General features: G+C 40.4%; 1 protein-coding gene across 2 annotated transcripts in view; it reads left to right on the forward strand.

The window, feature by feature from the left end:
- Positions 1–10,156, forward strand: part of SLC30A5 (solute carrier family 30 member 5) — a 43,220-nt gene extending 33,064 nt beyond the window's left edge. The window contains exons 13-16 of one of the 2 annotated variants that reach the window (XM_003785883.3): positions 1,671–1,872; positions 5,146–5,372; positions 8,184–8,312; positions 9,334–10,156. In XM_003785883.3, the coding sequence (XP_003785931.1) occupies positions 1,671–1,872; positions 5,146–5,372; positions 8,184–8,312; positions 9,334–9,504 (729 nt within the window). In that variant the 3' untranslated portion in view covers positions 9,505–10,156. The remainder of the gene's footprint in view (positions 1–1,670; positions 1,873–5,145; positions 5,373–8,183; positions 8,313–9,333) is intronic. The other variant, XM_023510896.1, reaches the window with a different exon arrangement.
- The last annotated feature ends 594 nt before the right edge of the window (positions 10,157–10,750 follow it).

The raw sequence follows: 10,750 nt of genomic DNA on the forward strand, positions 1-10,750 counted from the left end.
TCCTTTGAGCCACAGGGGCTGCCCCAGAGCAGTGATTCTTAATGCCACAGTCCTTTAATACAGTTCCTGTGGATTGTAGAGAACCGCTGCTTTAGTGTATTATTGTGGCACCATTATATCAAGCTAATGTCATTCACTTCCTTAAAAAAAAAAATACAGGAGATTACTGTTATGTATTTGCCTTTTTTTTTTTTTTTTTTTCAGTTTTTGGCCAGGGCCAGGTTTGAACCCACCACTTCCAGTATATGGGGCCAGTGCCCTATTCCTTTGAGCCACAGGCACCACCCTATATTTTTCTTTTATCTTTTATTTTTTTGAGACAGTCTCACTTTGCCACCCTCAGTAGAGTATGTTACTCTTAGGCTCAAGTGATTTTCTTGCCTCAGCCTCCCTAGTAGCTGGGACTACAGGTGGCAACCGCCACAAAGCCCGGCTATCTTTAGAGACAGGGTCTCACTCTTGTTGAGGCTGGACTTAAATTCTTCAACTCAAGCAATCCACTCACCTTGGCCTCCCAGAGTACTAGGATTACAGGCATGAGCCACTGTGCTCAACCCTTATATATTTGCTTTTTCATTGTATATTTTCTACTTTGAAAACTCTTACCTATTTTTAAGACATGGTAAGACTGTATTTGGAATTCATACATTAATAATTATAATCATTGCTATACACATTGTTCAAACTTACTTAGTAAAAACAAGATTTCACGTATAATGTATACTTGCCCTAGTGAGCAATACTTTCATACTTTTTTGGGTGTGGGGACAGAGTCTCACTGGGTGGCCCAGACCAAAGTGCCATGGCATCAGCCTAGCTCATAGCAACTTCAGAGTCCTGGGATGAAGTGATCCTCCTGCCTCAGCCTCCTGAGTGGCCAGAACTATAGCCACCTGCCACAAGGCCCAGCCATTTCCTACTTTTAGTAGAAAAAGAGTGTCTTGCTCTTGCTTTCGTTCAAGTCTTAAACTTTCGTTCGGTCTTAAAACCCCTGAACTCAAGGGATCCTCCTGCCTCTACCTCCCAGAGTGCTAGGATTATAGGCAGGAGCCACCACACCCACCCTAATCTCTTTATTTAAATAAACAAAACTTTGTATCATTTATTTATGCATAAACCATGAATCAAGTATATATGGTTCTTAATCACCTAATTAGAGTATGTCCAATTTCCCCTACCTATCAATTTTGATATTTGAAAGTTAAAATGTTTCTTCTAAAATATTCTAAAATTATTATTAAATGTTTGAACTTACTGGCTTGGCACCTGTGGCTCAAATGGCTAAGGCGCCAGCCACGTACACCAGAGCTGGCGGGTTCTAATCCAGCCTGGGCCCACCAAACAACAATGGCTGCAACCAAAAAATAGTTGGGTGTTGTGGCGGGCACCTGTAGTCCCAGCTACTAGGGAGGAGGAGGCAGGAGAATCTCTTGAGCCCAGGAGTTGGAGGTTGCTGTGAGCTGTGATGCTACAGCACTCTACCCAGGGGGACAGCTAGAGGCTCTGTCTCAAAAAAAAAAAAAAATTGGACTTAATAAAGTTAGTGAAGTTTTATTGTAAATACTTTCAAGGCTGTAAACAGAAAAACATAGTATAGCTATGTAGTAACTTTTAAGTAAGTTTATTTAAAAATTACAAATTTAAAGGTTTTCTTTTCTCCCTTTTGCTAGCCAGTCTCAGTTGGAGGGCTGATAGTAAACCTTATTGGTATCTGTGCCTTTAGCCATGCCCATAGCCATAACCATGGAGCTTCTCAAGGAAGCTGCCACTCATCTGATCACAGCCATTCACACCATATGCACGGACACAGTGACCATGGGCACAGTCACAGCCATGGATCCACAGGCGGAGGCATGAATGCTAACATGAGGGGTAAGTTTTTGTCAAATATTATCCAACCTCTTAACTGTGTTCTAAATTAACAGTCTGTATTGTATTAAGCATTGGTCTTCGGGTATCATTTGATTTTTATTTATTTTCTTTTTTTTATTTTTTTGAGACAGAGTCTCACTGTATTGTCCTCAGTAGAGTGATGTAGCATCACAGCTCACAGCAACCTTAAACTCTTGGGCTTAAGCAATTTTCTTGCCTCAGCCTCTCAAGTAGCTGGGACTACAGGCACCCACCACAAACACCCAGCTATTTTTTGGTTGTAGTTGTCATTATTGTTTGGAAGGCCCGGACTGGATTCAAACCTGCCAGCTCTGGTATATGTGGCTGGCACCCTAGCTGTTGAGCTACAGGTGCCGAGCCTCATTTGACTTTTAAAAAGCAATCTGTGGCTAAAAGAAACATCTGAAATCATCTGTTATGGAAAACATTCATATTTGCATATATGTAAAGTAGAATATTCAGCCTTTAAAAAGAAGGAAATTGTGTAATAGGTAACAACATAAATTAACATGAAGACATTATGCTGAGTGAAATAAGCCTATCACAAACAAATACTGCTTGATTTCAGTTGTATAGTATGAAACTCGGAATCAAAGAGTGGAAATAATGGTGCTAGGAGGAGAGGAGCAGTTACTGATCATAGGCATAATGTTTCAGTTAAGCAAGGTGTGTAAGTTCTAGAGACCTCCTGGTACAACATAATACCTATCATTAGCAATAGTATATCATACACTTAAAAATTTGTTAAGAGTAGGGCAGCACCTGTGGCTCAGTGAGTAGGGTGCTGGCCCCATATATTGAGGGTGTCAGGTTCAAACCCAGCCCTGGGCAAACTGCAACAAAAACATAGTCAGGCATTGTGGCGGGCACCTGTAGTTCCAGCTACTCCAGGCAAGAGAATTGCGTAAGCCCAAGAGCTGGAGGTTGCTGTGAGCTGTGACGCCATAGAACTCTACCAAGGGTAATAAAGTGAAACTCTGTCTCCTAAAAAAAAAAAAAAAAATTGTTAAGAGTATAGTTTTCAGGGTAGTGCCTATGGCTCAAAGGAGTAGGGCGCTGGCCCCATATGCCGGAGGTGGCAGGTTCAAATCCAGCCCCAGGCAGAAAAAAAAAAAAAAAAGAGTATAGTTTTCATAGTTTAAACTATGAAATAGTTTAAATAATAGTTTTAATTATTCTTACCAAATTAAAGTTAAAAAAAAAATTTTTTTTTTTGGAGTTTTTTTGCCAGAGCCAGGTTTGAACCTGCCACTTCTGGTATATAGGGCCGACACCCTACCCCTTGAGCCACAGGCACCACCCTAAAGTGAAAAATTATTGGGCGGCGCCTGTGGCTCAAAGGAGTAAGGCACTGGCCCCATATGCTGGAGGTGGCAGGTTCAAACCCAGCCCCGGCCAAAAACTGCAAAAAAAAAAAAAATTATTGAAGTGAGGCTGGGTGCTGTGGCTCACACCTGTAATCCTCACACTTTGGGAGCCCAAGGCTGGAGGCTCCCTTGAGCTCAGGAGTTTGAGACCAGCCTGAGCAAGAGCAAGATGACCCTTCCCCCTCATCTCTACTAAATATAGGGAAAAAATGAGCCAGGTATTGTGGCAGGTGCCTGTAGTCCCAGCTATTAGGAGGCTAAGGCAGGAAGGTCTCTTGAGCCCAGGAGTTTGAGGTTGCTGTGAGTTAGACTGACACCACTATACTCTAGCCTGGGCAACACAGAGAGACTGTGTCAAAAAAAAAAAAAAAAGCCAGATAAGGCGGCTCACATCTGTAATCGTAGCACTCTGGGAGGCTGACGCAGGTAGATTACCCTGAGCTCTCAGGTTCAAGACCAGCGTGAGCAAGAGCAAGACCTCGCCTCTAAAAATAGCCAGGCATTGTGATGGGCTCCTGTAGTTTCAACTACTCAGGAGGCTAAAGCAAGAAAATCATTTGAGCCCAAGAGTTTGAGGTTGCTATGATCCATGACGCCAAGCACTCTACCAAGAGGGACAAAGTAAGACTCTGTCTCCAAAAAAAAAAGGGCAGCATCTGCGGCTCAAAGGAGTAGGGCACCAGCCCCGGCCAAAAAAAATCTTCAAAATCTAATATACAGTCCTTTTCATAGTAGTAGTTGGGATAAATATTATTTGAAAGAGAAACATTGAAAGCAAGTCATTATGAACCTTCAAGGAAATTTCTTTTCCTGTTTTGGAATCTTTATTGCACAATAAAACATTTTAGAGGAAATTGTTTTGTTTTGTTTTGTTTTGTTTTTGAGACAGAGCCTCAAGTTGTCCCCCTGGATAGAGTGTGCCTGGGCATCACAGCTCATAGCAACCACCAACTCCTGGGCTCAAGCGATTCTCTTGCCTCAGCCTCCCAAGTAGCTGGGACTACAGGCACCCGCCACAACGCCCGGCTATTTTTTGGTTGCAGCCGTCATTGTTGTTTGGCGGGCCGGGGCTGGATTTGAACCCGCCAGCTCAGGTGTATGTGCCTGGCGCCTTAGCCACTTGAGCCACAGGTGCCGAGCCATTTTAGAGGAAATATTAATCACTTATGTTGAATTGTTTATCCTGATCATTGTTTTTTGGCTTAGGGGTTTTTTTGTTTTTTGTTTTTTGTTTTGAGACAGTCTCATTATGTTGGCCTGGGTAGAGTGCTGTGGTGTCACAGCTCACAGCAACCTCAACTCTTGGGCTTATGCAATTCTCTTTTTTTTTTTTCTTTGCAGTTTTTTGGCTGGGGCTGGGTTTGAACCCGCCACCCTCAAGGCATATGGGGCCAGTGCCCTACTCCTTGAGCCACAGGCACCATCTTAAGTGCCTCAGCCTTCCAAGTAGCTGGGACTACAGGTGCCAACCACAATACCCAGCTATTTTTTTGTTGCAGTTGTCAATTGTTTAGCAGGCCTGGAGTGGGTTCGAGCCCACCTGCCTCGTATATGTGGCTGGCGCCCTAACCACTGAGCTACAAGCACTGAGCCTATCCTGATCATTTAATATAAGTAATTTGTTCTAGCATGATTTTTAGGAAGACTTCACAACCTACACCACAATAAAACTCCGCACACTGTCTCAGGTGCCCATGTTCTTATGTTTTACCATTGTACTTAGAACTTCTTGAAGGCAGTGCCCATGTTTTAGAGACATTTTGAAGTACTAGTCACTAGCAAAGTGTGTAATTCATAATAGGTACCAGTAATACTGGCAGAATAGATAAAAGAACTAAATTAGATATGCCATAATTTTTAATGTTTTGATATATTTTATTTGTAGGTGTATTTCTACATGTTTTGGCAGACACACTTGGCAGCATTGGTGTAATTGTATCCACAATTCTTATAGAACAGTTTGGATGGTTCATTGCTGATCCCCTCTGTTCTCTTTTTATTGCTATATTAATATTTCTCAGTGTTGTCCCACTGATTAAAGATGCCTGTCAGGTTCTACTACTGAGACTGCCACCAGAATATGAAAAAGAACTACATAATGCTTTAGAAAAGGTATGTATGTAATTTCTGCAATATTTGCTTTCCTTTTAAAATAGCATTAAAGCTGGCCAAGCATGGTGGCTCATGCCTATAATTCTGGCACTCTGGGAGGCCAAGGTGGGTGGACTGCCTGAGCTCACAGGTTCGAGACCAGCCTGAACAAGAGCAAGACCCCCTCTAAAAATAGCTGGGTGTTGCGGCAGGCACCTGAAGTCCTAGCTATTCAAGAGGCTGAGGCAAGAGAATTGCTTAAGCGCAAGTGTCTGAGGTTGCTGTGAGCTATGACACCATGTCACTCTACTAAAGATGACAAAGTAAGACTGTCTCAAAAAAAAAAAAAAATTAAAATTAAGTCTCTGGGAGCAAGTATTGTCAATAAAAAAAATTGCAATTGAATTAAGTACTTATACAAGAAATATGTAACACGAATGAAAAATAAACAGTTTTACTTAATGTATATAAAACAGAGACTGAATACATGGAGAGAGATCCTTTTTCTTTTGTTTAAATCTCAATTCAGGCAGTGCTGGCAGCTCAGTGGGTAGGGCACCAGCCACATACACTGAGGCTGGCAGTTCAAACCTTGGCCCAGGCCAGCTAAAACAATAATAACTGCAACAAAAATATAGCCAGGTGTTGTAGCAGGTGCTTGTAGTCCCAGCTACTTGGGAGGCTGAGGCAAGAGAATCGCTTAAGCCCGAGAGTTTGAGGTTGCTGTGAGCTATGACGCTATGGCACTCTATTGAGAGCAACACAGTGAGACTCTGTCTCAAAGAAAAAAAAATCTCAATTCAACCAGGTAATAAGAGAAGAGGATTACTGGATCCCAAGAGGTTGAGGTTGCTATGAGTGCCACAGCACTCTACCAAGGGCAACAAAATGAGACTCCGTCTCAAAAAAAAAAATTTATTCTACTTTTTAAAAAGTGTTTTATTCCAAAAATATGTCAGGCTGGTCTTGGTGGATCATGCCTGTAATCCTAGCACACTCTGGGAGGCCAATGTGGATGGAGTATCTGAGCTCAGGAGTTGGAGACCAGCCTAAGCAAAAGGGAGACCTCTCTACTAAAGACAGAAAAAAATATAATCCAGCCAGGCAGCAGCACCCAGAGCACATTCGGTAGGCCACCAACCACATATATATACCAAGGCTGGTATGTTCGAACCCAGCCCAGGCCTGCTAAAACAACAATAACAACTGCAACAAAAAAAGAGCCAGGCATTGTGGTGGGCATCTGTAGTCCCAGCTATTCAGGAGGCTGAGGCAAGAGAATCGCTTAAGCTTAAGAATTTGAGGTTGCTGTGAGCTATGATGCCATGGCACTCCACCAAGGGTGACAAAGTGAGACTCTGTTTCAAAAAAATAAAAATGGTCCACATACACTGGAGCTGGCAGATTCAAATCCAGCCCAGGACTGCCAAACAATGACAGTTATAACCAAAAAATGGCTGGGCATTGTGGCAAGCCCCTGTGGTCCCAGCTACTTGGGAGGGGGAGACAGGAGAATCGCTTGAGCCCAGCAGTTGGAGGTTGCTGTGAGTTGCAAAGCCATGGCATTCTACCCAAGGCTATAGCTTAAGGCTCTGTTTCAAAAAAATATACATACTGACTCAAGCGGCTAAGACACCAGCCACATAGACCTGACCTGGTGGGTTCAAATCCAGCCCAGGCCCACCTAACAGTGACAGCTGCAACCAAAAAAACATAGCTCGGCGTTGTGGTAGGCATCTGTAGTCCCAGCTACTTGGGAAGGGGAGACAGGAGAATCTCTTGAGCCCAGGAGTTAGAGGTTGCTGTGAGCTATGATGCCATAGCACTCTACCTAAGGGCAACAGCTTGAGGCTCTGTCTCCAAAAAAAAAAAATATATATATGTATATATATATATATATGTATATGTATATAAGATATTTTTATTACATGACAGAATAGTATTGTATTATATTAGTAGTCAGTAATTTATTTAAACAAGCCTCTCATGTTGAACATTGAGGCTATCTTTTGAATGTGTTAACTCTATCTCTGTATAACAAATAATGTTTATCTGTAAAAGAAACCACATATACCTGGTTCACTGGATATTAGATAGGTTCAGATAATGTTTAGAATAGACAGAATAGGCTGGGAGCGGTGGCTGATGCCTGTAATCCTAGCACTCTGGGAGGCAGAGGTGGGAGGATTGCTTGAGCTCATGAGTTCAAGACTAGCCAGAGCAAAAACTGAGACCCCTGTCTCTACTAAACAGAAAAAAACTGAGACAAGAGGCTCTCTTGAGCCCAAGAGTGGAGATTGCTGTGAGCTATGACACCACAGCACTCTACCCCAGGGCGACAGCTTAAGAGTCTATCTCAAAAAACAAAACAAAACAAAACAAAAACATGGCTCAGCGCCTGTGGCTCAAGCATCTAAGGCGCCAGCCACATACACCAGAGCTGGCAGGTTCAAATCCAGCCTGGGCCCGCCAAACAGCAATAACGCCTGCAACCAAAAAATAGCCTGGCATTGTGGCAGGTGCCTTTAATCTCACCTAGGGAGGCAGAGGCAGGAGAATCAGTTGAGCCCAGGAGTTGGAGGTTGCTGTAAGCTATGATGCCACAGCACTCTACCCCAGGTGACAGCTCGAGGCGCTGTCTCAAAAAAAAGACAAAGTTGTGTTTTATCAGTAAAATTAGAGATATGAATACTCATGAATGCCAAATTGGGGTATAAAGACCCTGCACTTGCTGTCATAGTCCTTTGCCAAGGAATCTGTGTTTACTTTCTATCAGAAAGCATTTCCATAAATTAATCAGCCATTTATATCAACTCTTTTTAAATTTGTCAGATACAGAAAATTGAAGGATTAATCTCATACCGAGATGCTCATTTTTGGCGTCATTCTGCTAGTGTTGTGGCAGGAACAATTCATATACAGGTGACATCTGATGTGCTGGAACAAAGAGTGGTACAGCAGGTAATAATCTTTTGTTTTTAAAGTAATTTCAACTTAGGTAATTCATATATAATACTAGTTTCAGTATTTAGAGGATAAGCTGAAGTTAATGTAATAAAATTCATTATGGTCTGTCTTGGTTTCCAGTAATTAATTATGCTGTTATAAATCTATTCCTCAATAATAGTCAGGTTAGCAGTATATATGCTGTGTTTGGAGACAAACAGTTCCTAAAGCCCTATTCTAGATGAACCAAATTTGAAACAGGAGATATTTTCCTTTTCTACTATGAATATCAAGTCAGTAATTTATTGACTTTCTAAAAGATCCTTAATATTTTGCTGAACTAAATAATAAACATTACTGTGAGGATTTATCTTAGCCTACCTGTAACCGTAAAAGATATGATACAGATTCAATATCCAAAATGCTTGGGACCAGAAGGGTTTTGAATTTCAGATTTGTTCAGATTCTGTAATATTTATGTTATACTTACCAGTTGAGCATCCCTAATCTGGAAATCTGAAATGCTTCCATGAGCATTTCTTTTGAGTGTTACATCAGCACTCAAGAGTTTCAGATCTTATGTCAACACTCAAAAAGTATCACAGGCTGGGCACAGTGGCTTACACCTGTAATCCTAGCACTCTGGGAGGTGGAGGTGGGTGGATTCCTTGAGTTCAGGAGTTCAAGACCAGCCTGAGCAAGATTAAGACCCCATCCCTACCAAAAAAATAGAAAAATCAGCTAGGTATTATGGCAAGTGCCCATAATCCCAGTTACTCAAGAGGCTGAGGGAAGAGGATTGGTTGACCCAGGAGATTGAGCTTGCTGTGAGCTAGGCTGATGCTACTACACTCTACTCTGAAGCAACAGAGTGAGACTCTGTACCCCTCCCCTGCCAAAAAAAAGTTTCAGATTTTGGATGGTTTTAGATTTCAGATTTTCACAGTACAGATACTTAGCCTGTATCAGTTATTTAAGACATATTAATACACATGTACTAAATGTATTACTTTAAAAATCTGGATTTTTATAACAGGTTACAGGAATAATTAAAGATGCAGGAGTAAATAATTTAACAATTCAAGTGGAAAAAGAGGCATACTTTCAACATATGTCTGGACTAAGTACTGGATTTCATGATGTTCTGGCTATGACAAAACAAATGGAGTCTATGAAATATTGCAAAGATGGTACTTACATCATGTGAGACAATTCAAGAATTTCCCCTGGAATCTGAACAATGATGATTAAATAACCCAGTATTTGTAATACTGTCAGAGGGATGAAAATTGCACATAATTGTACTGGAACTTTTAAAGCTCCCTACTATTGGATCAAGGAATCTTTTTTAAAGGAAATTTAAATACAGAATGAAGCATTAATTATACAAGTGAAATAATATTTGAATTATGTATATAAAGGAATCTTAAAATTTGAGTGAACATAAGATTTCTCATCATCTTCAAAAATGGAAACATAATGATGGATCCTAGTGAAGACCAAAATTCTTTGTTTACTTTCTATCAGAAAACATCTTCATTGTAAATATGTATTTACATGTTTATTACAAAGACCCAAATGAGAAATTTTTAGTCAGTTTTTTGCATAGCCTAAGGATGAAATAGGAATAAAAGTTCTATATTTATGCAATTTCTGTATATAAAACTGGTTTCTAATTATAACTTAAGTCCATTAAGTAAAATCTGTATTGCCACTTTAAATGTAAACTAAATTATTTGAAAGAAACTTCAACCACTAGTATGAGATAATCAGTAAGAACAGGGAAGTATAACATTACAGTTTTTGATGTATTATAAAAACCAACCACTCTGTAAAATAAATTTTTTTACTTTTGGTAATATTTGCAAGTGAATAATTAATTTATTAGGGTAAATTACTAGTTTGTGTGCATGTTATTCATTCACTTGTCATCTTCCTCTAAATTAGAATATACCATTTCTAGTTATGCATTTGGCATCCCAAGCTGTTTATCAAGCTGATATCTAAGCAGTGCTAGGCTTTTCATCTTTTCGTTTAGCTCCATATATTGTAGAAGAGCCTGTTAAAAGAATCATAAACAACTGTCAAGAGTTAAATTCCCTGCCTGTGGATGTAACTTACTTCCTAATTTTTGGAATATAAGAAATATCAAAGAGGGTGATGCCTGTGGCTCAAGGAGTAGGGCGCCGGCCCCATATGCCAGAAGTGGTGGGTTCAAATCCAGCCCTGGCCAAAAACTGGAAAAAAAAAAAGAAATATCAAAGAATAGTTATATCAAAGTTTAATAAGTAAACCTTGTCCATAAAAATTGGGTACCATGAAATCAAAATACCCCATAACTGCTAGTAATATCTGTATTTTTTCATTTCCAATTTTAACTAGATGTATAGTCAGAAAAGACTTTATATAGACATATAATAATATATGCAGTTTTGTGAACACCAAAGAATGTA

The sequence above is a fragment of the Otolemur garnettii genome, unplaced genomic scaffold (assembly GCF_000181295.1).
Source record: "Otolemur garnettii isolate 467f Iridium unplaced genomic scaffold, OtoGar3 scaffold00017, whole genome shotgun sequence".
NCBI classification, from domain to species: domain Eukaryota; kingdom Metazoa; phylum Chordata; class Mammalia; order Primates; family Galagidae; genus Otolemur; species Otolemur garnettii.